At 36.3% G+C, this 26407-nt stretch overlaps 1 protein-coding gene across 3 annotated transcripts; it reads left to right on the forward strand.

Annotated features, from left to right (window-relative positions):
• The first annotated feature begins 171 nt into the window (after positions 1 to 171).
• On the forward strand, positions 172 to 25998 carry FGL1 (fibrinogen like 1). Of its 3 annotated transcripts, none has more exons than XM_052779939.1 (9): positions 172 to 292; positions 1953 to 2048; positions 5758 to 5833; positions 11488 to 11668; positions 14140 to 14299; positions 16393 to 16490; positions 17442 to 17530; positions 18088 to 18275; positions 22231 to 25998. In XM_052779939.1, the coding sequence occupies exons 3-9, from the start codon at positions 5768 to 5770 to the stop codon at positions 22388 to 22390; spliced, it is 942 nt and encodes a 313-aa protein (XP_052635899.1). In that variant the 5' UTR covers positions 172 to 292; positions 1953 to 2048; positions 5758 to 5767; the 3' UTR covers positions 22391 to 25998. The 3 variants fall into 3 exon arrangements, with proteins under 3 accessions (XP_052635899.1, XP_052635900.1, XP_052635901.1); XM_052779940.1 differs by having other exon boundaries at positions 1953 to 2041; XM_052779941.1 differs by lacking the exon at positions 1953 to 2048.
• Positions 25999 to 26407: the final 409 nt, after the last annotated feature.

The raw sequence follows: 26407 nt of genomic DNA on the forward strand, positions 1-26407 counted from the left end.
TGGTTCAGACCAGTGAAAGGGAATGGATGATCCTTTGTTATTTTTGGTCTATTTTTATTTCAGAAGTGTTGTGTTAGGCACAGAATTACTGTCTTCTCCTTCTTATGTTGCAATTTAGTCTTGATAACTGCAACTTCTCGGTAACATTCCTGCCCAGTGACTCATAGCAGATGTAAGCCTCAACTCTACAGAATTTAATAGCAAAAACAATCACAGCCTGGGAAGGGCTCTGGAATTCTTTGCATCAGCTTAAGAAGATTTAACAACTTTGAGTTCTGTCCAGAGGGTAAAGGTAAACATTTTAGGTACCTGTGAGGGAAGAAGGAAGAATTTGGGGTAATTGCTATAGTTATGGTTTAAAAGTAATATGTTTTTGAAGGCCATAAAACTGGTGCAATGTTGCTAACAATGTATGAATGTTTTAGCAGGATCTAGCTATTTTGCTGCTATATCTAGTTAATAAACCTCATATTCAAATCTGTAGTTTCTAAATTTATAATAATGTATGGCTGTATAAACAAGGCTGCTTTTTAAGCCTAAAAGTAGATCAAATCATGAATTATTGTCCATTTTTCAGGTGAGGAAAATGGGGCAATTTTTGTAACACTACCTATTTAAAACAAAGCAAAACTTGTGCATGAGTTTAATCATTAAAACCAGTTTGAATTTTAAGAAAGCAAACAAAATTCTTTCAAGTCCTTGTCTGTCCTTTTGGCAGACTCTCACTTATTATTATTGTAATTATTAGCAATGCAATTCTTATTGACACTGTACAAACAGAAATAGGCATCTGAATTCTATCTAGTTTGCTGTCTCCAGAATTCAAGAACAAGAAAACAGGCTGACAGTTCAAAATTTTCATAGCACAGAGTTTCTCCAATGTCATCAAATCTATTTAGTAACTTGTTATAGAAAGACTTGGAAAAACATCAAATTTAGGGGAAATTTGAACATAGGATTGGTTGTCTGAGTAGCCTGTGAAGAAAGCCCAGGCACAGAGAAGGAAAAAAGTACCTTTCTAGAATTTTTATTCCGTAGCTTTGGAGAAATCTTTCTGCACGGCTGTGCGAGTGCACATTCCAGGTGTAATCTTTGAATAGTAAATGAGTAATCTCATATGAATAAAATTTCAAGGTTTCACAAAAGTTGCCCTTAAACTTCAATTTTATTAAAACAGTGATTCTTTTTTTTTCAGCTAACTGTTAAGGGCTTGTGCTTTCAACTTGATAATATTACACTAAGTTTCTCTCACTCTATCATGATGTGTGGTAATTAATCCACATATCTACTGTCTGATCTTAAGATTTTCCTGGAAAGGGATCTCCCCTGCACAAATCTGGGTTTTTGTTTTTGTTAAACTGACACAGGTGTTATCACAAAAGTCTTGGAAGTCTCTCAGCACTTACTAACTCTTTGGATTCACTAGCATCAACAACACAAAAATATTTGCTAAGTTATGCAATTGTTTTCATCTGAGACATGGATTAAGATTTGTAATTTTTTTTGCTTTTTTTTTTTTGAGTGAATGTTTTTATTGCATTGTGTATGAATGTTTATCAGTGGTTGTATTTTCTCTCTACATTTTAAATTATTTTACCCTCCACGTACATTTCTGGAGAATGCATTTTAAATAGTTATATAACAACCAGGGTAAATATTTAAATGAGTGGAGAAATTAGTTTAAGAAACTGCCTTTCAAAGCAGTCTTTCTAGAGCAAGATTTTAAGCTTCCCTTGAACAAAACTTTAGCTTTACATATTACCAAAGAGCATGGATGTATGCTTTCAGAGAACTGTTACTAATACAACCTTTTCTGAAACTTTTTGTAAATATGTGGAAAACTAAGTAAACAGTTATTCCAAGACTGAACCTCTTGATTCAGTTAGTGTATCCAAAGCGCTTTGAACATATATAGGCCTTGACCCTATTTACAACTTTTCTTATCACTGTAGGGTTGACCACTCAGTGAATCTCATGTGACTGCAACTGTGGAATCAGATAAACTACAGGAGTTTATACCTGCTGAGAAATTGGCTCAAAGGTACAAGGTACTGCCCCTTCCAGGATCAGCACTGTTCATTGTCCTCTACCTTGTCTGGGTCTCCCTGCTGGGCAGTAACAGAAGCAGAGAAACACCATTAGGTCAGCCATTTCCTTTCAGAGCTTGAGTTTTCATGTCTCTTCCTAGTCTTCTTGACCTTTCTCATTTTTTGGGAGGACAACAGCACAAAGATTTTTGTCCCCCCACCCCTTATTTCCTACTTCAGGTCCACTCTTCTTTTTCCTGTGTCCTCTCTGTTTCAATGTCTTCCCTGTTTCTGACTGACAGGTCTGGTAAATGGAGCTCTTTATACGCCTTTTAATTCTCTTACGACCATAGTGAGCTCATATTGCGAGTGACTACAGGATCAATAATCCAACTTCCTTTCTTAAAAAATAAACTCCTGGATTAAAATATCTTGAGCAATGTATTTAAATCATCACATTTAGAATTTTATTTATGAGACTATTCCTATATTTCAGTATGGCTTTTGAATGTATCTTAGTTCAGTGCTAAAGCTGATACATGCAAAGTTGTCTTCCAAGTGCAGCCCTTACGAAGTTCCCCACAACAGGAACATGCTTTAGAAAGAGGCGCCCTTTAAACAGAAAGGTAACTTCATCTGAAGTTGACAAACCAAACCGACTGCACACACTCTACGCTCCACAGTTCTTTGTTCCTTTTGTGCAACTTGCTCGTAGTAGCTCACACATGCTGTAAGGGATGTGATCTGCCTTGATTGTGCCTGATGGTCGTCTAATTTTTTTTTTTTTCTTACTAACATAAATTTCTCTAAACGGTATGCAACGTTTACTTGATAGTCTTTTTAGAAAAATAAGAATACCGTAGTCGTAAAGCTGTGCAACCCTTTTAAGATTGATTGTGGTATTCAGGCATTCACAGTCAGTGAAATCATGATAGAACAGTTATATTAATAGAATATTAAGACTAATGTGAGGGAGAACAGTGTGCTTTTATAATGAAAATAACAGAGAATGAAGCAGAACAGTTAAATATGAATCTTCTGGTGAAAAAAATATAGTCCCTTCTCTCTTGGAAAACATACTTAAGATATGCATGGTGTTGGGACAGCAATTATCAGAGAGAGATCATTTGTAGGTTGGCCAGATAGTTAACGTACTCTTTGGTCACTCCTCTCACAGACAGTGTCATTGCAACGGATGGCAACAGCTGCTTTCAAAACAGTGGTGGCTGCAATAGCCATAATTACTACTGTTGTAAGGTGAAAGTGCATGTTTTATCATGGCAAAAACCTCCAAAATCTAAATTAATAACAGAATTCAATGCTGGCAATTCTTGCAGATTCCCCCCTCCTTTTTTAAGCCTGAAATTCATAGAATTCACCACTGCAAACAGTAGCAGAACTTTTTCCATTGAATGATAAAGTTTCTAATTCAAATGATATAACATTTATTTGGTAAGCATTAAGAACAACTTACAACTTAAAATTCAGAAATTTTATGGCATAGAAATAACTTAGCCTGAGATCTTCAGTTCACACTTCTACTCAAGAAACATTTTATAGGTAATTTTTAATGGATTCCTTTGGAATCCTTAGAGATAGACACTAGCTTAGTATAGTGCTTTGCAGCTTAATCGTTGATGTTGCATATGTCCAAGATGCTTAAAAAAACCTTCTGAGCTGTCTGTAATATGAGTCAGTGGGTACAGAGTACCCTCAACACCTTGTGTCTGCATCAGTCCAGTGCAAGAAGTGGTATAATGAGCTTTATAAAGATATACTTGGGCCTCACAACTCTATGCTTTCAAATATGATGCTGTCAAACCAGGAAAACTCAGAATTAAGAATAAAAACAAGTTGCTTACTTAAATAAGATAACTGTAATTTTAAAAAGCATCCTAAGTATTTTATAGGTAGGTGTTGAAAACCTGGAATTTGGCTGGGCTGTAATTTGTACTCTTGCATGAGGTTTTCAGAGGTTGGTGAAAATAAAGTTGGACTCGTCCAATTTTACAAGAACTTAAAAACATACTTCACATAAGCACCTTGCTTATCTTTGTACAGTGAAAAGCAGAGTCTGCCAGAGTTCCACTGGTGTTCTATATTAATTCCTGTAGAAACATGAGTGGAAATTTCATAGAATCATAGAATCATTTAGGTTGGAAAAGTTCTTGAAGATCATCGAGTCCAACCATCAACCATGCCCACTAAACCATGTCCTGAAGTGCCTTGTCTATGCGCTTTTTGAATACCTCCAGGGATGGTGACTCAACGGCTTCCCTGGGCAGCCTGTTCCAATGCCTGACAATCCTTTCAGTAAAGAAATTTTTCCTAATATCCAACCTAAACCTCTCCTGCTGCAACTTGAGGCCATTTCCTCTTGTCCTATCACCAGCCACCTGACAGAAGAGACCAGCACCCACCTCACTACAACCCCCTTTCAGGTAGTTGTAGAGAGGGATAAGGTCTCCCCTCAGCCTCCTTTTCTCCAAACTAAACAACCCCAGCTCCCTCAGCCGCTCCCCATAAGACTTGTGCTCCAGGCTCCTCACCAACTTGGTTGCCCTTCTCTGGACATGCTCCAGCACCTCAATGTCTTTCCTGTAGTGAGGGGCCCAAAACTGAACACAGTACTTGAGGTGTGGCCTCACCAGTGCTGAGTACAGGAGAACAATCCATAAAGTTGGTGTTTCAATAAGCACGTGCTGACATTGAATCATTAATCTCTATTATAGGTCTCACGCTTTGCGTAACTACAAATGTTTTAACATGTAGTTAGCCGATTTAGTTTAATAAGTAGAAAAAGCAGAGTGGACACATATTTTTGTTTAAACAGTGTTAGCATATGCTAAATGAAAATATTTTAAGTTTAAAAAAAAAAAGAAACATTCCTCAGTTGATAGCTTGCAGCAGTTTACCTAATCAATTTAGAATTGCTTCATGTATAATCTATGTAAATATTTTAGTAATTGGAGGCCTTCATTTCTCATCTGTGAGCTGAAAAGCACACAGCTACCTTACAGAAAATTGTGAAGTTATATTGGCTAATGTTTGCAAGGCAGTGAGATACAATGGTGATTGTTTTGGCATATAAAATAATTTTCATATGAAATAATGGGATTTAAAATCCTGTGGGTCGTACAGTACAAAATATGCATAGCTATCCATTGAAAGATGTTATCCTTGTCACTGTTACAATAAGTGCTGATAACTATTGTGCATTTTTCCCCAAAATTACTCTATAACAGTAAAATTATCTCCACTCTCTCCTGGCACACAAAAGTTGCACAAATCTTCTTTAGTTCAAGGACAACTAGCCCAATTCAGGTTTTAATTACTTGAATGTAACAGAGACCTTTCTCCCAACTTTAAAGGGCCAACAAGGAATATTGCCCTGCTTTTCAGATCATTTTAAAATGCTATTTTGCTTTTGTCTTGTTTCACAATAAAATGCGTGGGTTTGAATCTTAAATAGCTGACCTAAAATACATGGAGAGCTCTGATACAAAGTGGCCTAAAAGGATAAATTCTGTTTTTACTGGGTTTTGGAGTTGTACTTGATCAGATTATTTTAGACATTTGTAATGAAGCCTAAATATACATTATATTTACAATATGTATGAAAATATTTATAGCTTAAATAGACTATTTTGAATAAAATTTAAGATGTCAGGTGTAAATATTTAATGTTTATAAGTTAACTAGTTATTTCATTTGTTCCTCTACTTCACAGCTTCCAAAGAATGAAGATTTTGATAATGATTGATTTTGTCCTTGCAGCTAGCTTGATGGATGTCATTGGCAGCTCTGTAAGTTCTAGTAATTAAATTTGCCTATAGAGTTTCTTCAAAATATTTCATACCTTATCCTCCATAGTGCTTACAATGTATCTCAGCTATATGGGATGGCAGAACCTTTGATGGAAAAGATTAGAATTCAGAACAAAACTGAAAGACTGGGGAAATAGCCTCAAATGATGTTCAGTGGGGACAAGTTTCTGATAAGGAAAGAGGAAACAAATGCATAAATATACAAGGGAAGATAAATGACTGGGCCATAGCACTAAAGAAAGTAATCCAGTCAGTTTGTTACTGGATCCAACATGAAATAGAAGGTAATAGAATATCTTTGCTAAAAAAGGTATCATATGATGCATTAACAGGCATGTTGTACAGAAGGCACACAAGAAAATTATACTACCGTTCAGGGGTAATGCTAACTCAGAATAACACCTTTAGTTTTGAGCAGCATACTTACAGAAAGGCAAACCCCAGGAACTCCTAAAGCAGCGGCTGCCGCAGTAGTATTTCTCGTCGTTGACACTCAGGATGAAGAATGTTTCTATTCTTTTCTACCTTGTCCACTTGCCATGTAACTTCGTCTCAAATAAGATCCACAGCTTCATATTCTTACTCGTTCTCATGTTACTATAATTCACACTCAGAAACAATGATCAAAGCTCCTTTACTTTTAGCTCCCAAAACCTTCTGCTATGTATTCTGCCTCTCCAACAAAACCCCTAACACAATCATAGTTACTCCACTGCTTAAAATACTTCTAACCTCACCAGTCCTGTACTGCCTATCTTGGCTGTCCTTCCTAGTTTGATATTCAGGTCCTAACTAGGAGGGACCTGGGAGATGATTGAATTGTTGATTCATAATTGCCTAGGTGGAAGTGGTTGCTGAATTTACAACTAGGTGAGCATCACTGTTTGTGGCTTACATTACCTTATGGGAAGTCTTTTGTTCAGATAAGTAGCTCTGTAAGGGCAGAATAGGAAGCACCTGCCTCTGTAATCACTTCTGCTCAGTGGAGAAAAATATTACTGATTTCTATAGAAGCCTACTGAGAAAAAGGCATTACAATGAAATGCATTTGCTTTCTTTTGATTTTTCATTTGGAGTATTATGGGCTTTAGCTGACCCTGTGACTAAAAACTGGGAATATTCTGAAATTTATCTCTAAGTTTTCACATTTTAATCTCATTAAAGCAAAGCACTAATCTCAAAAGAGATTTTTTTGGAGCTCATTTAAATTCTAAAAATACAAGAAATAACACCTCAAGTAAAAATTTTGTATTTTTATAGTTTTCATAAAGTATTCAGAGTCTAATTTATAGCATCAATTTTAATGGAAGGTCACTACCTGCTAAGTAATTCACACAATAATGAAATAAAGATTGTGAATGCACATTAATTGCAGCAGCTGGTTAAGTATGGGACTGCATGTCCAAGAGCAGAGCTGTCAGCACTTGTTAGATAATTGCTTCTCAATGTGTAGTGCAAACAGTTGCTTCACTGAAACAGAGCAGATTATGTTCAGTCTGGTTTCAGTCAGTGGGCACTACTGTCCACTGGAGACAGTAACAATCAAATTCACGTTTTTTTTATTATTTCAGCATTGTAATAGTTTAACTTTGGTCCATATCTAACAAAAGGAATAGCAACATGTTAATAGCTGCTGATTCTTATAACCCTAAGTTACATTTTGCCTCTATATTACTCTGGCTGTGCATTGATTTAACTCCAATGATTTTAAAAGAGTTATCCTGTGAAAAAGTGTAGTAGTACATTAAAAGAACAGTCTGGTAACCTGCAGATCTAAAAGCCACATTGATCCACCCCGAAGTTACACAGCTAACTTGTGAGTGTCCTGTGGGAAAAATAGGTGAAAATAGGAAAAATTCCACATACGAGAATTGAGGTTTTGCTGTCCAGCAGCAAAGCGTAATAGGATTTGTCTAGAGTTGACAGAAGGAGACATCAATGAGGAGGCTGCAGTCAGGGAGAGAAAGCAAAGTATCAGATACCAGTACTTTTCATATGTATGTTACTTTCAAAACTCTATTTCTGCTCAGTCATTTCTTTCTTATTGTGTAGCTATTCAGTATGGCTGGTGATTTCTTGATTGTCACTTACTATTTACCAGCACTGTGAGCTTAAATCCTTTTCATCAGGAAATTGCTATGTGTAATGTAGATATATTACTCTCTACCCCATAATGAGCGTATTGTCTGTAAAGCAGATGAAAATAGGCTCAGTCTTTTTAATTTTTATGAACTAATTCACAATTTTTAAGTAAACAAAAAGAGAAGATTAATTTAAAATGCAAAGTTGAGAACAATATTTAGAGACATAGCCTGTTGCAGACTTGTGTTTAATTTGATTCAGAGGAAAGGACCTTTTATGGTGGTATCTGAAGTAGTGTCATACTGAATTTAGATACCAAGTCTTTCTAAGGTCCAATAATATTTTTTGAGAAGTTCTGTACTTTTACTATATAATTTAATCACCGTAGCAGAATGGCTTTTAACAGTATGAATAGGTGAATTGATAGATATATTTTCACTACATTTGAAAGAAACACACTTAGCTGCCTGTAGCTACCTCTCCTCACATGCACAGACTCATGCTCTCACCAGAACTGAAAGCAGCTCTTCGTGGCTAAGACCTTGCCATGTGTTAAAGAGACTACTCACCTGAAGTCTTGCCTGTGAAATTGCAAGGGCCTGGTGAGAGGGGCCACTATTTCCAGGATCACCCAGGTCTTTCCTATTGTATTTTACCATGTTCTCAAAGGTTGCGAGTACCAAGTTAAGACTGACACAGGCTAACTTTCTCAATAAACAAAAGCTGCAGTAAAACTGGTAAGTGAGGCATGGTGGCTCCTTTATCACTCTTAACTTAATATGATTAGGATTACTATTTGGTCTGACTGTTAACGTGGTTTTTTTGACAGCTTTACTTCCATAGTTAGCATTAGCTCATCAGGGTGAGCCTGGAAATATTTTTTTTTATTATTTATTCACTCTTTCTCAACCCACCTATGCAGCTTACCAGTTCACCATAATTTTCTGTATGTACTCAGGACTAGTCTGACACTTTGCAGAGACCTGTCAAGGAATCCTCTTCTGAATTTCCCAATTCAACTCAGCTTTTGTGAAGGGTTTATATGAAGCTGCAGATACAAGTTGAGACAACCGCCCTGGAAAGACTGCATAATAGTAATATGCAACATGTCATACATTAATTAACCAGTGCTTTTAGTCAAATAACATCCCTCTAAGCCGCTGTAGCAAGTTTGTCTCTGTAAGTGCATGTATTTTAAGTATTTTCTTTTCTCGTTTCCTGCTGGAAGAAAAGGAGGGCTTACTAGGGATCTCATATAGCTATCAACAACTGAAAAAGATTTTCAAGGGAATATTCTTAAATAAGATAGGACTCTAGGGATATTAGGTCATTGACTGCTTTGTTTATTCTTCTAAAAATGTTAGCGTTTGGTAAACATGCCTCTTACTTTACAGCTCCTCCTTGTGGCCAAGCATCTTAATGGCTTCTCAGGACCTGGTAGCAAGCAGACAGTTGGAGTCTGCAGACACACCTGCTGTCAAAGCAGCCTGACATGGGCAGCCCAAACTCAGAGAGGCAGGTGAACCTTTTCCTCTCGAACAGGTCACTGAAAAACTGCCTAGTCCTGCCACATGTGTATTGCCCATTCTTTTTCCACCATGTGCATTAGATTGCAGTTAAGCATGAATTAAAGCAAGCATCTGATACACTTCAGAAATACTATATTCAGGATTGTTCTGCAAAGTCTGATCATCAGATTTTTCAGTGTGACTAAATATTGCAGGCAAATGGAACATGATGGCTAGGAACCATTTTACTGAACTCATCGACAATGATTCTTTTATCTTCAAATACTCTTGAATTGTCTCTAGTTCATTTGCTTATTTGTTGAAAATGAATTGCATCCTCTCTAGTGAAAAAGCGAAGGGGCCTGCAACATTTATTTCTATCAGAAATAACTGGTCATAGTCATGTCACAGTTTATATGGATGTTCCTTGACAGTACCAGAAGTTCCTCTGCTTTTTAACTAGTACCACAAATTAATTATGAAAAAAATCTGCATGTAGTAGAGTTATAAAATGCAGATTCTAATTAATATTGTTAGTTTCAGTCACAAAGTTTATTCTTGGACTTCTGGTGAATGGTAACACAAGGAAGTCAGAACCGTTTCTGCTGCATAGAAACTTACAGAATGGCATCAGCTTTTCAGATAAAAGAAAAAAAAAATCACTGCAGCAAGAAAGTGACAAGAAACTTTTTGGTGGGAGTGTACGGAAAATAGGTGAAGCCTGAGCCTGATACAAGTATGCGGATGCCACTGGAGGTACACATCAGTATGCTACTTCAGATCTCTCTCTAGCTCAGTGTGATAGGGCAACATTCTAAGAGATCAGCTTACCCATATGGATGGCAAATGTTACAGTTCTACATCCTTAGCTTATGTAAATAATGTTGCCCTATGAATAAGGTTGCACCAATTTAGAACTACTGCATATTTGATCTTGCATATCGGATTTCCAAAAAGTTGCCCTCTGATTTTGCTTTTACAGTGCTAGTTGTGCTCCGTGCAAGCACCATAACTGCTGAAGTCTCTTTGCTCATATAAAATTGCTGACACAATGTTACTGATGCAAAACCTCATGTCACATTTGTAAAATGTATCATAAAATCCCAAAGGCTTTTTTCCCCATGTTGAAATCAAATCTGTTTAATATCTATTTGAAACTGTACAGAATGTTTTAATCTAAGCTCCCTAGATTGGGTTGTGTTCACTTTGACTATTTTACCATAGTCATTAATCTAAAACCAATTATTTATTGCTCTGTGTTCATTCAGCATGTTTGAATTTGGAACAGTTATTCCAGCTCTCTTGTCATGTATCTGTATTTGCACCAGGTTTAAATGAGTGCTAGGTATCACCGTATCAGAATCGCCACGTTTCTCATCCACTCTGCCTGGCAAAGTTGAGTGTACAAGTCACAGCACAATATTGACTTTAAGTTTTTAACTTTTATTTTTCATGCATATTCACAGCTTCTTAAGGACTATTTATTTTAGCATGCCAAAAATGAGCTTGAAACTTTACAATATTTATGTTGGCAATGTTAAGATTCTTATCATAAGTGTGTAATCTAAAAGCATTTGAAAAGTGCACAATGAAGTTGAAAACTTATCAGTGTAGACTGTATTTCTTTAAAACTCTGGAATTTTAGAACCTTCCCAATGTTAGTAGCAGGCCTCACTAGATAGTAAATCACTGTACATGACAGGTGATAGAGAATAAGCAATCTTTATGATAGGGTCTGTACTGTAGTGTTTTTCCTTAAAGTCCCCTCTGCATGTTTGCAGTGAGACCTGGTAGTTACAGCCACTACAGAGAAGGTCTCTTTGCAAAGCATGTATATGTTTGGACACTTTGTAATATATGAAATAATTTTCAACAGAGGTAGCAATTGAGGTGGAAGTTAATATAGTGTCCATAGGAAATTGTGACAAAAATGTTTTATTCAAGTTGAATTTTATTTATGGTTTGGTTGGTTGGGTTTTTGTGTCACATGTTAAATGTGACAAAAAATTATTATTTTATAATAAGGTATGTTTTCCTCTCTAGGATCTACAGAACTGTTTTCAAGAGCAAATACGACTTCAGGGCCAGGTGAGGCTTCTGGAACATCGTGTGAAACAGCAGCAGTTAAAAATTATACAGCTTTTAGAGAAGAAAGAGATTCAGTACAGTGACAGAGGAGATGAAAACAGTGTCATTGACTTGGGAGGAAAAAGACAGTATTCAGGTTAGAAATGAAGCTATTCTTTTCATTTCCATTCATTGTAATGATAACCAGAAGCTTTAGCACAATTGGGCCCATTGACTTATTGTTGTAAAAGCTCACAGAAAATTGTTTGTTTAAAACACAGTGTTCAGCTTTTACCTAGGCCTACTGCTGCAGGGAAAAATGGTTAATGTCACACGGTATAAATCAAATTAGGATTGAAGCGGTTTATTGATTTATTAATAGCACATAAGTAAAAAACAATCAGTGAACAATAAATTCAGAATAAATATCAGCCATAAAACAGATAAAAGCCAGTAATAGACATTTACAAAATGTTAATAAACAGTTACAGATTTCTAAACAACCTTTGACTAATCTCAAAAAGTTCTAACCCACAGAGTCAGTTCACATTCACACATTTGCAAGGTTTCATGGGTTACAAGCACAAGCCAACTCTGTTCTAATCTGTAAAGTCCCTGTGCCATCCATATTTACACACATAAGCCCGGCATAATGACATCTGCATCTCAATTTAATAATATTCTGTACGTTGTACCATTTTGACTGAGTCAGGTTCAGCTCAGGACATCACAGCTTCTAAAATACTGGGTTTAAGTCATTTTTGTAATCTCACCAGCATTCTGATGGTGATCCAGTCCCTCTGCAGTGGAAGAAGGCTAAGTGTGTTAGCCCATAGTAGCTGGAATGAAGCCCAAACTCTTAAAATAATAAAACACCATCCAAACCAATAGTTGGATTGAAAATACAATTTGGGGGCCTGATTCTTGGATGGTGTTAATTTCTAGTTGTCCAGTGCTACAGAGTCTAAACATATATAATTTTTAATAGCCTAGTTTGAACATACTTGTAGTGTTTATGCTGCTGGAAGAAATCACAACATATAACAAGGCCTCAAATATAATAAAGCACCATTAAAATGAAATTAAAAGCAGTTGTAAGTTTGACTTTAAATTTTAGCTGTATATTTATTTATGTATTCAGCATCATGGAATACTTTCTTTTTATTATTATGGCTGACTCATTTGTTACTGGAAAAGATTATTAAACCCACTTTTAGCTGAAAGCTATTTGTCATTTCTCAGTGTGTGCCTCAGTTTATTTTCTTAAAATGTGGTTCTAAATAACAGATCTAAGTTGTTCCAGCTTCTGATGATTTTTTTTTCCGTTATTTTTTCACTTTCCTTGTTGCTTGGAAAATGCTTTTCCCTGTTGATACTTCATTATTTCATTCAAACTGCTGTAGCATTTTAATGTAAACAGAACTGGATAATTTGGGGTTAGATAGTGAGGGTAAAAATCCACACTATATACACCTGCTAAAAATTAAAATATGCTTAAGTGTTTTGTTACCTACTAAGAAAATAATGGACAAGAAAAGCTATTTTCTATAAGCCAATCAAACATTCTCCAGAAAGACAACTTAGCTGTTATTTAAATCATGTTTTCTATTAGCGTTTATTCAAATCCTGGCATAGCTATTTGTTTTCAGTATAAAGTGTTTATTTTCTATGTCTAATCTTCACTGACACTTTCACTGAGAAGACATACAATAGTTCAGAAAGTTCCAAACTGGCCTGGAAGTTCAGCCAACATATTCATAAATGTTTCAGGGACAATCTTACAGTTAATCAGCCCTACCTTTGCCAGGAAAAACAGAAATGTTGAAAGTTATATGTCTTTCCTGTATGACTGCTTGATGGTAGATTACATATAAACAAAGAACTCCTTTAATTTCTTAACTCCTAGAGGAAAAAAGATAAGATTATACAATTACATTGCTGTTACATTTTCATGAGCTCTGAATTTTGTCATTGCTGTAAATTCTGATTAGTCATTAACACCAATGGAGACGAGACTGTACATGTTATCAACCTGAAGTGGTATCATTTTACACATACATTGCACTTTTTGGGGGTAGTCTTCTATATATTTTTGCTCCTTTTTGGTACAAGGGACAACAGTATCAGGTCCAGCAATTGTTTCCCTTTTCTAACACTGGTGATTCCATACTCTTGGTTTTGGCAGTTCTCCTGTGGACTTTCTGGACATAGAAGTATATGTTTGTTTTTAAAAGTTACTGTTTGTTTTATATGTAGAGAAGTTATACAATTGCAACAGGATTCTAATGTGGATTATACCATTGTAAATTAAAAGTGACACCACTTAAACCAGAGGAATTATTTTGCTAGTCAAATGAAAACAAAAATGATAGTATTTTATGGTGGAAAAAAGACTGGTTTAAAGAAATGTCAAAATAATTACAGCTCAATAAAATTTTAAAGCAACACAAATACAAGTAAATGTGCAAAAGTCATTAAAATGTGTTTGCAGAGGTATTTCCTTTGTATTAGCATGGTTCATATGTGACTCTTGTATGACTTGACTTGATTTCTGTTATTGGCTTGATTTCTGATTTTGCCAGTAAGTACAGGACTAAAAAAACTGTCCAATGAATGTTTTGTGAACAGATTGTGCAGAAATCTACAATGATGGCCATAAGCAAAGTGGGTTTTATAAGATGAAACCTATCCAGAGTCCTACTGAATTTCTTGCCTTCTGTGACATGTCTGAAGGTGGTGGTTGGACTGTTTTTCAGAGACGTTCTGATGGCAGCCAGAATTTTGATAGGTAGGTACTAGACTTAGTCATTAAAATTGGAAACAAAGTGGAGAAACATTAAACCAGATGGAGCTAAGTTAAATCTTAACTTTAGAATTATATGAATAAGTTGTTATCTCAGAAAAAAAGGAGGAATGGTTATTCTGCGGGACAGCCTCCAGATGAGATACCACTTCTGGCTCTGGCTCTCTTCTGGGAGACATCTCTTCTAGTCTGACAGCTTATGCATTTTACATGAGGATGCTTCAATGTCAAATGCATTAACAATTGTTGGAGCAAGAACTTTTAATGACAAGTAAAGGACTACCTTGTCTTTGCAAATAGTAAAAATCTAAAAAAAAAATAAATGTAAGCTGTCTGCTTGAACCAAAATACCATCAGCAAGCAAGTATGAGAGAAACCCACCACAGAGTAATTTGTAGCTCATGGTGAAATGCCTCCAGGAAAGATAAGATGGGTGAGAACTTGATGTGTGGACACCTAACATCATTGTCTTTGCCAAGACTCAAGCATTTTGGGGAAATGTCCAGAAGTGAAATTTTTGGTGCTGTGAGACTTGAATATAAAACCCCACAAATACTTACAGATATTAGAAGCAACAAGAAGGTTTTTAGAACCTCCACTTTTCCCAATTTGCTTTTCACATATCTGCATCCTTCTGTGGATTTGTGTCTTACCTGTGTTTATAAATACTGTAACTAACTTTACAATACCCTTATGAAATAGAGAAGTGATCCCCAGAGAGGATGAAAAACTGCAATCCAGCCAAGAAAACTTTGCTATTCTTATTTTATAAATTATGGTCAGACAAGCTACAAAAGCAATCTGTAGGAGTTTACAATTGTTACCACCACACACCACCCATTCATCTTCCTTGCCAGAGACTACCAGCTACTTAAGTCAGAGGCTGCTTTCTCTTATGACTGACTGTCCACAGCCTCATACTTTCACCCATTGGTTGAAATATGGTTGCTTCTCATCAGAGAAATAGATCATATTTTTGTCCCCATTAGAACATGTCATGAAACCAAAACCATTGAGAAAGTGTTTCAAAGCTACTGTAGACAGGGAAAAGATTCAATGCTTTCAGTACACACATTAATTCTTGAAACTATGTACCAGTATGAGCTCAAAAATTGTTAGAATCAGTCAATACATCAAAGCTGGAAATGGCTAGCTAATACCTCAATTTACAAAACTATATATTCAGCTGCAGGAGTCTCAGCTTAATTGAATCACAGAAAATAAAGAAACAATGCTTGTGATACACCTATACATTCACTTAGATCCTCTGGATTTAACCAGGAAAAATGTTTTCATTTTGGGTAAATTGTGCTGTACCAGAGATTGGACTGTGCTAATGTGTTTTTTTCTGGTCTTAAAATCTGTTAATCTTAAACCACTTTGAATGTACCTCTTAGGGCTATTCTTTCGACTGGGATTCAGTGACCGGTGTAGTGTGGGATTCAGCCTTTCACATATGAGAACAGAAATAACTCTGTGAAGATCAACAATGTAAATGAGATAATAAAGTCTAAAATATTTGTTTATTAATGTTCTGATATATAATGAACCTACAAAGAGTTCAACAGAGGACTACCAAGATGATCAAAGGCTGGAGCACTTGCCCTGTGAGGACAGGCTAAGGCTTGTTCAGCTTGGAGAAGAGATGGCTTCAGAAGAACCTAATAGTAGCCTGCCTGTACCTACAAGGAGGTTACTAAGAAAACAGAGCAGTTTGAGTAAACAGGCTTTTCACCCTGGTGTCTGGTGGGAGGATGAGAGACAAAGTACGTAAGTTGAAACAAGAGAGGTTCAGACTGGATATAAAGACAAACATTTTCTCCGTGAGAACAGTGAGCCGGTTGCCCAAAGAGGATGTGCAGCCTCCACCCTTGGAGGTTTTTAAGACCTCACTGGACAAGCCCTGAGCAACCTGGTCTGATCTCATGGCTGACCCTGCCTTGAGCAGGACATTGGATTAGATTACCTCCTGAGGTTCCTTCCAATTTGAATTATTCTGTGATCTATGACTGTATGATAAAATAAACATCCAAGCAAAATTGCCTTTTTGATAAATCAGTAATTTATACTCTTTTCAGAGTCTGGACTGACTATGAAGAAGGCTTTGGAAATTTTGTTTTGACAAATGGTGAATATTGGCTTGGAAATAAAAATCTTCATTATTTGACTAATCAAGGTAAGATTTGTATTGTAACAAGAGTCTTCTATTGTTTCTGTTTCTTTGCTTTTTCTGGGCCATTTTTTGTTACCCTTTTTGTTAGCATAAATCCTGAGTTCTGTTGTTAGTTTGCATGGACTTCTCCAAGTTTCAGAACAAAACACATTTGAATATATGTTTTCTAACCAAAGGTTCAAAACTGTCATTAGGCCAATGGCATGCAGGGAGCCCCCACAAAACAGGGAACGGTAGCCAAGAGTATACCTTAAAAGAATTGTCTCTACCCATTTCAGAGTCAGCATCACTACCAGTCCAGAGTCAGGTAGTAAGCTGTACCAATTCATTTAGTCAGGACTTTACATGGCTGCATAGGCTATTACATGAAGGTAAATCTAGGCCTGTCCTGTTGATTAGGCTAGTCTTAGAAAGCTATTTCTGTCTTTCTAATAGTCACTCAGTCTAAGATAACTTCTGCTTTGCTGTAGAATGCTGCATATACAAAACTTACCCATTGACTTAGCCAGCTAATTCATATGGAAATCAGTGCCTCCAGGACATGGTCCTAGTTTAACTCTTTTATCTTCAGAGTATAAAAATCTAGTTTTCTTAGGTGTACGCTTATTGATTGATTCTCACCATCCTTTCATTACCACCTCAAACACCTTACTAAAATATAAAGCCTGTGAGGCCATTTTTTTTTTTTAGGTATTTTTTGTCTACACTTGAAAATCTGTATTGGAATAACTCCAAGGTTTTCTAAGATGAATCAGGTGAATAAAGACAATAAATAGCAAGATATGCTTTAATATGTGTAAAGAAAGAAGATAAAACCCCATAAAATATGCTGCGATGATAGAGATAAGATTCATGATAAAATCATAGTATTTTAATCTTCTACTATAACACTGTTCTGAAAAGTAGTGACATAGGCTAGTTTAACCAAAATAATTTGTGTTGTTATTTCTTAAGGGAACTACACTTTGAGAATTGATCTAACTGATTTTGAAGGAGAACGGCGTTTTGCACAATATGAAAGATTCGGAGTTGCAGGTGAAGAGGTAATAAAATACTAAATAATGACTAGGGGTTTTAATGAAAATGTGCATTCTGTAGACAGCTAATAAAAATACAGGTTCCCTAATTTTCATAAAGGTTTGTATAGAACCTTATTATCATGTTTTCTTTCTTACAAATGCTTGGGATTTTCAAATATGTGATAATAGTGGTTTACATTGATACGTCACTTTCACACTTTCTGTAAGCTGTATGAATCATTTGGTTTAGCAGCCATGGATAAAAGCAGTTTTTCTATTTTTGTTGATATTAGCAACAATAATGTTACATGATTTGTTAACATGTACTGCAAAGTAACTCTAATACTGTTTTTATTATGTCATTTATACATAAGGTTATTGACAAATTTTACGCCCAGTAAGCATCTTTACACCCCTTCATTATCTGGTACACATTGTTTAAGTGGCATGACACTTCTGAGCATAAAAATAGTAACAAATGGAACAGATAAGTTTCCTCTTTGTGGTTTTACTCTCTGACATACTAAAGGTTAAAGACATATTGGATTTTTTTTTTTTCCTTTCTTCACATTTTTCATTAGCATTCTTACAAGATGAGTTGTGGTGAATACTCTGGTACAGCTGGTGATTCCCTTACCGGCGGATTTCATCCTGAAGTAAAATGGTGGGCTGACCATCGAGGAATGAAATTCAGTACTAGAGACAGGGATAATGACAACTATGAAGGGAACTGTGCTGAAGAGGAGAAGGCTGGCTGGTGGTTTAACAGGTATTTTGATTTTATATCAGTATTGTCAACTATTCTGCTTCATGCATATTCATACAATAATAACATATGGTAGAAGATAGGATTGGCATTGTTTATTATATTTGCAATCTGCCCTTGACCCCTACCGGAGATCTCAGTGCTGATAAGACTGAAACTCACCTTAGAAGGGACAGCACCTGCTGCACAGCTCAAGCTGGTCTGTGATAATGGTATTTGCTATAGGCTTTGTCATCTTTGTTATCAGACAGTAAGGAGAAGATAATTCTGCCCCTTTAAGGTAACCAGTTTTTACACAAGTAGTTCACATAGAGTTTGCAGATGTATCCATGTTGTACTTCATTCTTGCATTTCTCCTGCGTTGCACTAGACCAGATGTGGCAATACTGCAGAGTATCTGACAAGTTAAACTAGTGCTGGGTTATTAAACCTCATTTTTTTCACCTCAGTTCACAGCATCTCATTCTCGTTATTCCTTCTATATCAAGATGGGAAGTGTGCACTCAGTTTCTGTCAGTGAGCATGGCTGGAGTGAGAGGAAGATTTTTTTAAATAGGGTTCAGTAAAAGAATTTTAAAATCCTATTTACATACAAAATACCAATTCAAAAAGAAAGGATAAAACTGACTGGTAGCCTTAGCACTGTCTGTATAGGCAGCTGTGTTCTTTCCCTTAATTAATTAGATAAATACAGCCATGAAGAGAAACTATGCAATCTAGCTGTATAATAGAGAGGTTTAAAATACAACTCAGGGAAGCATACTAGTCTCTCACTGTGATCTCAGTTCTCTTGGCAAGAGCTGCCAGGCTGGATCAACTCCATTGTTTCTCTCTGTTGTGTCATCCTTTGTTTCTGTTTTTTAACTCCTCATTTTCCAAATTCTGTTTCCATCAGTAGTCTGTGACCACCTTAGCTGATGTGATGTAGCTATTAACTCAATGTTTCACAATTAATTACTTATTTTAATACATTTTAATATATTTGCATGGGTAGTGGGTCAGCATAATGTTTGAGACATATGGGAAAAAATCACATGTAGACAAAGATTTTTTTGCAGTTCTTATGAAAGCTAAGATATAAAAGAGAAAGGCAACTGTGTTGGAGATCCTTTTCCTGTGAAAGCAGAACTTTCATGGATTTAAAGGAATATCTAGACCTCAAGTAGCATAAAACTCTGATACCATGCCATGGAGTCATTAAGAGTGAATCACCAATCACTTTTAGATAACTGCATACATTTTTTGTCTTTTAGAAACTTTTTTTTTTAAACATTGGATTAGTCTGGGCAAAAGAATGACCCCTTTGCAAAAGTAGCTGTATGGCAGAACTTGACAGTTATTAATACCTTGTAGTTGGTGCTACATAACTACTAAAGATAGCTGACTCCTACTAGGCTAGTTCCTATTATGGCTGTGTAGCTCATGCTCTTAAAGTGAAAATCTATCTGGATAATGAAAATGAGTTACTAATAGTGTTGTTCAACTGCCTCGCTACTGACTTTTGTTATGTTATGCCTAACATAAGACTGAATACTGCAAAATACTATAAAATTTCAGTATCCTTAAATACTACCCAAAAGAACAGTACTGGCAGAGAAAGGAAAGCACTCAGAACACGTATTTGTCATGCACAGATTAGCAAACATAGAAGGAATTAGTGTCTTGGCTGGTTTTTATAGGAGCTCCCAGCTATGAAGGAATTTTTTATAGCCAGCTCTATGCTATCTGGACTAATGAAATACAGAAACACCCAGATAATATGAATACCAAGGGATGTGACACAAGTGAGGCTACATGGAAGTAGCTCAGATCTAGTTTAAAGCCATTGGTCTTGCTCCAGCTCAGCACTTCTTATCCTGGACTTCTGCAGAAAAACGGCCTCTCTGCATTCTTTTTGTAAGCAAAGCTCTAGAAGAGATTTTTCATCTTGGATGTAAATCCACAGAGCTGGGTTCACTCTGGTACTCACCGAGGTCATAAGCTTTCCTGCATCCAGGGCGTTGCAAAGGTCAGTAGGTTCATAACTGGTAAAAGAAGAGCTAACAAGTCTAGTTGGACATGAGCTTATTCTCTCCCCAGCACTCCCAGTTTTAGTTAAACCATGCATGGATGATCACAGTGGATCTGCCAGGCATCAAGCTGGAGCCACAGGTCTCACTCACTCAGGCTTCCTGCCTGACTGATCATCCTGGAGACAGCATAGCTACATCCATGTGGGCCATACTGGAGTCAGTAAGTCCAGGTAGAATTCAAACAGTTCTTTAGGGAACCAACTCCATCTCTCCACATCTGTCATACAGTTAATATATAATTCAGATAAAATGTCCACGGAAAATTGAGAGTTGACTGTACTTCTGAAACTATTGCAGTGCAGGTTTTTTGCTTTAAATATTAGCCTATCAGAAAGAAAGGAGGAACACAGGCTAACTTTAAGGTGTTTATTGACTTGTGAATAATGAATGTTGCTTCAGAATATCATATCAATAATCACATGCCAGTTATTTCTTTAGTATGTCGTTACTTCAGACAGCATGCAGTCAGTTACAGAATACTGTATATTTTTGCTATTAGTGCCTCCCAGCACTAATTAAGAGTTATTACTGGCTCATGTTGCTGTTGACAAAAATCATGTTTTGCCTTCTTCCATCAAAGGAAGTAAAACAAGCTGTTCAGTTGATCTAGATACCTCTTAGCAATCATGATTCTTCTACTGAAATCTGTATTTTGATTCAAAGTAGACAGAGTGCCTGCTTAATGCAGAATTTGTATGGCTAGAAATATTATGTCAGCTCTGATAGAAGTTTGTCATTCTCAAAAACAAATAACTTTTGATATCTGCAGCTTATACGCTTTCAACCAACACATTACCAAAATTGAGCTTAAAAATTGTAAGCAATAAATAAGCATAAATATATGAGAATTTTCCTATGAGGCTTTTATCACAGTTTTTATTTCAGTTCTCAAAAACTTGTTAATGAAGTGTAAGCAAAGGCAAAGAGACTAAGATTCGCCAGTAATAATATCCATAAGGTTCATTTGGACTTTTTTCTGTTTGCATGTTTTCTGAAGTCTGCTTTTGAAATCCATCATGGTGTTCGACAGTTAGATAGTAACAGCACTTACAACAAAATACTGAATTGGCAGATAAACAAAGCCAATTCATTTCAATGTGCTGCAGAAGAAACAACCATTTTGCTCTCCATATGGTCACATAAGGATCTAAACTTCTTTCTTGTAGAAACCAAATGAGTATCAAGGTTGTGCTAGTCCCTATTCCAGCCTTTTGGGTTTTGCTAGGGTTGGTTGGTTTGTTTTAACCACTGTATTTAATGAACTGTAACAGCATTTCTGCTTCAGTGTGTTAAAGAAGAAAAAAAAAAGTACTTTGTACAGTCAAATAAAACGCCAGCTCTGAGGATCCAGTGAATTGGTATACATATGTTTAATTAGCTGTCAGATTTCATCTATTTGCAAACAGAAGTCCACAGCTGAATAGGCAAACTGATGGTGGTATTCAGATTTTGTCATATGAAACACCATGTGGGGTAACTGCAAAACTTAAGAGGGGCTACTCTGGAGCAACAAAAAGCAGAACAGTATTTCTTTCCCAGAGTTTTGCTTGGTGTATGCCCTGCTGCCACACATGACCTGAACAACTCTGGAATAATTCTCCATGGAAACAGATTAGCAGGCAAAACTCAGAGAGCTAGTAATGTCAGAAAACATGTGGAAAGAACAAAAAGAACTTTTGTTTCAAAGAAGCTAAGAACACTTGCAGTTGTGCCCTAATTAAACTGTTATTGTTTAGGTGCACTGAAGTCCACAAATGCAAATTTTTGCAGCTGTCAAACTGGGCTGTTACCAACATGGCAAAATTTTTGACTCACGCAGAAACTACAAATGCTTGCAACTTTCCTACAGGGGGCCTTATTTCTGTTTTCCTTTACTTTTCCACCAGGTGTCACTCTGCCAACTTGAACGGTTTGTACTACAAAGGCCCCTATACTGCGAAGACAGACAACGGGATTGTTTGGTACACATGGCATGGGTGGTGGTATTCTCTGAAATCTGTTGTCATGAAGGTTAGACCAGCAGACTTTCAACCTAATATTGTTTAAGTATTTTATTAAGACGATTTATCTAGTTAATCTTTCAGCAAATCAATCCAAATTAAAACAGATGGGCAGATTTTTCTTCTCATCTATGCATATATAAATGTGGAATAATTCCTCTGCAAGCAGTAGTTTTATGACATGTAAATGAGAAGACAAGCTGGCCTATGAATCTGTAGATACAAATACTAGTGCTAATATGTGCACAGGATTTTTTTAAAAAGGCAGGTGTTCACCTAGGAATAAGGACATCTTCATCAACGTGGAGAATTTTTGGCTTCTGCAGTGACTGCAAATCCTTTCACTTCTTAGAAAAACAGTATTGTCACTGTGTTGTCTCAAAAAGGAAAAATAATTGTACAAATTACAACCAAAAAATATTTAAATACAAGCATAAGGCTGGTTTAATCAGTGGATGGAACATACTTTCTTTGGAATGATTCAAGGCTTTAGAAGTGAGTTGCCTGTAAATTCCTCTGATTTATTTGTTGCATGTGTTGTGTACATAGCATACATAAAAATTATAAAGAATGAGGCAGGGAACCAAAGGAAGAGAAGGGATGAAGGCTAGAATCAATTGAATCCAGCATAGAGAAGTGGATTGTCTGTTGTTGCTGAAGCATTTCTACAGCTGGTCACATCATTTCTATCTAACATGTTTACATGGTCAGTAATTATGCCTTTCTTCTTATTGTTAACCATTTTGCCTTTCCTTTTTTGGTAACACCTGGACTTTAATCTATTGACATTTGGAGTTTACCAAAATGCTAAATAACAAAAGCTGCAACTAATGTCAATGTGAGCTCTGCTTTGAACATAGACTATCATAGTGCATGTGTAGAGAGAAGTGTATTGCACGTGCAGCTAAAATCTGGTGTTTTAGAGTTCTTAGTGCTTGACTCCATAAATCTTTACCTTCTTTATGTATCTGTTAGTCTCCACAACTCTCCAAATTCGAATGCCCTGTTCAGTCACTTCAAGGTGGTTCTGCTTCTAAGCCTACTATCTTCTCCTTTTCCTATGTCCTTGTCTTGGCTCCCTGGGCTTTCCCCTTTTTCAAGCTGCAGATCCACATTTTTCTTGTACAAGAAAGATTATAAGAGAGTCTCTGCCCACCCCTAGCTTTTGTGCCTAGCACCACAATAGACTTTAATAATAAGAATCACTGATTAGTGCTTGCTGCCATGGAGAAGATAGGAGCACTCTCTAGAAAGCTATCTAATGAAATGTAATCCATTTCTGCTCAGCAGACGCAAATGAAGATTTTAAAAAGCACATGGATCTGAGCCAAACTTGGGCACTTTTATTTTCCACCTTTCCTAAAATAATTTTGCTTTTGTGGCTGGATTGCCAGTCTCTCTTCCTCTGTCCAAATACAGTTCTTGAAACTGGCAGCCAGTTTCAGTCAAGCTTAACATAACTGAAACTAACTTTTGGCAATCTATCAGTCAATTTATAAATACATTGATATGAATACAGGTCAGCTGCATGATAATTCCCTGCATGGCCATTTTCCCTTCCATTTCCATCCTCCAAACCCAAAAGTTTGGCAAGAATCCTTGAAAGAATTGCATGGAATAAGGGAGGGAGGATGTGTAGAAAAACTGGGAGAAAAAAGAGAGGTTCATATGAAACAATCTCACTCAATAAGATAAATCAGATTACACCTAAACAAAAAAAAGGGGGGAATTAAGCAGAGAAAAAATGGGATTCAGGCAGCTAAAAAGAATGCTACCATGTAAAAATGGTGCTGAAAAAAACCTGCAGTATAGAGTTTTTGAGGTCTCTGGTTTTTGTGGTAATAGCAGGCATTCTAGATAATCCAGTCTTTTTCTTGATGTATCAGCAGATACTCTGCTAGAGATTTCTAACCTTTAGCACATCCCTGTACCTCTGCATGAGAAGACCAGTCTACAACTGCTTATTTGGAACCTTGTTTAATCAGTTAAACCAAATTAAATTCTGTATCTGACAGGAAAGCATACCAGCCTATGTGTGTGTATGTATATATGTATATACTTATATACAGATACATATATTCAGCATTCAACATTAAAACAGAACATCTGATATGTATTTTTATCCAATTTTCTTACAGGATTTAAAATGGGTTCCTGTGTAACTCTATGAGCAGGTCTATAGGCATGGGTCATTCATAATATGGTGGAAGTTTTGGAGTAGTTTAAGAAGATGTTTTAAGTACAATATTTCCCATCATGATTTTCAAATGCTTTTGCTACTCTAAGAGGAGAAGGATTTAATTCTTTGCAAAAACATAGATGATATTATGTAGAAATTGTAAAAACACCCTTAGTTTTTCACAGGAAAATGGAAAGATTAGCTCATGTATTTGGAGAGTATCAAGACAGATAACAGTCCACTTAATTTAAGTAAAAGACGTGGAGGATTTAAATACAGCAAAGCTGGACCTCTAGCACACAAAAAAGACTCTTAACATGTACAGATCGTGCTCATGAAATCTGCAGGTTTTTTGTTTTTGTTTGCTGCAGCATAAATCCATCCTGTTTACTTGTGAGAACACTAATGAAATCTTTCAGCTGAGTTAGGGTGCTTTTGTCATACTCTGATGTAAAATTTGACTTCCTTTCTCTATTGGAAACAATAAAATGAAGGAGGATCAAATCTTTCTTTGTACATCTTACAATGCATTTGTATGTTTATTTGGACTGACTGCTCTTCAGAACAAGAACTTTGATATCCTAGCTGTCTGAAAAGCATCTAGCATACTGCTAGCAATATGCAAATACAGTATTTAATTCCCACCATCTTTCTATGGCCTTTCTTTGTGTAACAGATCTTTTTGGCCACATGAAAAACATGTGAAAGTGTTGTAATTCAAAGTGGTCCTATAATTGTTCTCAAATAAACAAACCCTTTATTTTCAAAAGGCAAGTTTAAATAGCTACTAGAAAAGAGACTACAGCTTGGAAGAGAATTCTTTTCACTGCCTGGCCTGGCCTGTTCATATTTATTTATTATTTCCTCAACAGGTATGAACATGTTCTAACGTAGTCTTTATTCTTACAAGATAGCAGAACAAAGGCCAGTTTATTTGTTCAGGCATTAGACAGAACAACATAATAACTCCCAAGTAGTTTAAAATTAATACATACCATTTGATACAGATCATATAACCCAACAGAAGAAGAATAAGAATCAAGGAAATAACAAGGGAAATGTTTTGTCAGTCATGATTTAATAAAGAACATAGTGATAGCTACCAGCAACGTGTAATCAAAAATGACTGGTTTGGTAATATTTGTTCAAGGGAAACACCTTTATATTTTCAATTGTCTATTTCTGTTTTCTTCCATTTGCTAAACATTTTGGAGATTAAAAGAATGGAAACCACAAGCCCGGGGGAATTAAATGAGCAGTGAAAGAGCCTTATATGCTACAACGTTTGTTTTCCCTATAATGTCTAGTATGCATTGACAGAGCTGAGGTACTGCAATTTGGCCTACTGCTTTCCAGTGGAGACTCTTCTCTTCAGCTCTACTGCCTAGCGAGAGCCTACCTCTCCCCACCATTCCCAAAACTGTTACTCCTGACACCAATTCTTGAACCCCTTTTCTAAATATAACATTTTGTTCTGTCAAAGCTACTTCTCCTTGCTGTTAGCAAAATGGTATACCCAGAAAGGGGAACCAAACCACAGCTTGCCAGGTCTGTGAACATTCCTATCACGTTCCTTTAGTTTTCTCATTATTAGAGAAAGAAAAGATTCTTTTCATCAAAAAGAATGAAAATGCAGCTTTTTATACCCTCTTTTTTCTTTTCTTCAGTCGTAGGTTCTCTTTGGCAGTTGTGAAGGAGGTAGAAAGAGCAGAAAAAGTATCCAGGGAAGTATTCTGTCCAAATTTTCAAAAATTTCCAGTTATTTCTGTCTTGGTTTTTTTAAATTGTCTATTAAGAGGTCAACCTAGCAAAACCCAGAGCTTTTCAAAACCAGGAGGTACTCTGAAATTAATATGAGCATATGCTTGCTGTTTTCTCAGAGTA

The sequence above is a fragment of the Harpia harpyja genome, chromosome 2 (genome assembly GCF_026419915.1).
Source record: "Harpia harpyja isolate bHarHar1 chromosome 2, bHarHar1 primary haplotype, whole genome shotgun sequence".
Taxonomy (NCBI): domain Eukaryota; kingdom Metazoa; phylum Chordata; class Aves; order Accipitriformes; family Accipitridae; genus Harpia; species Harpia harpyja.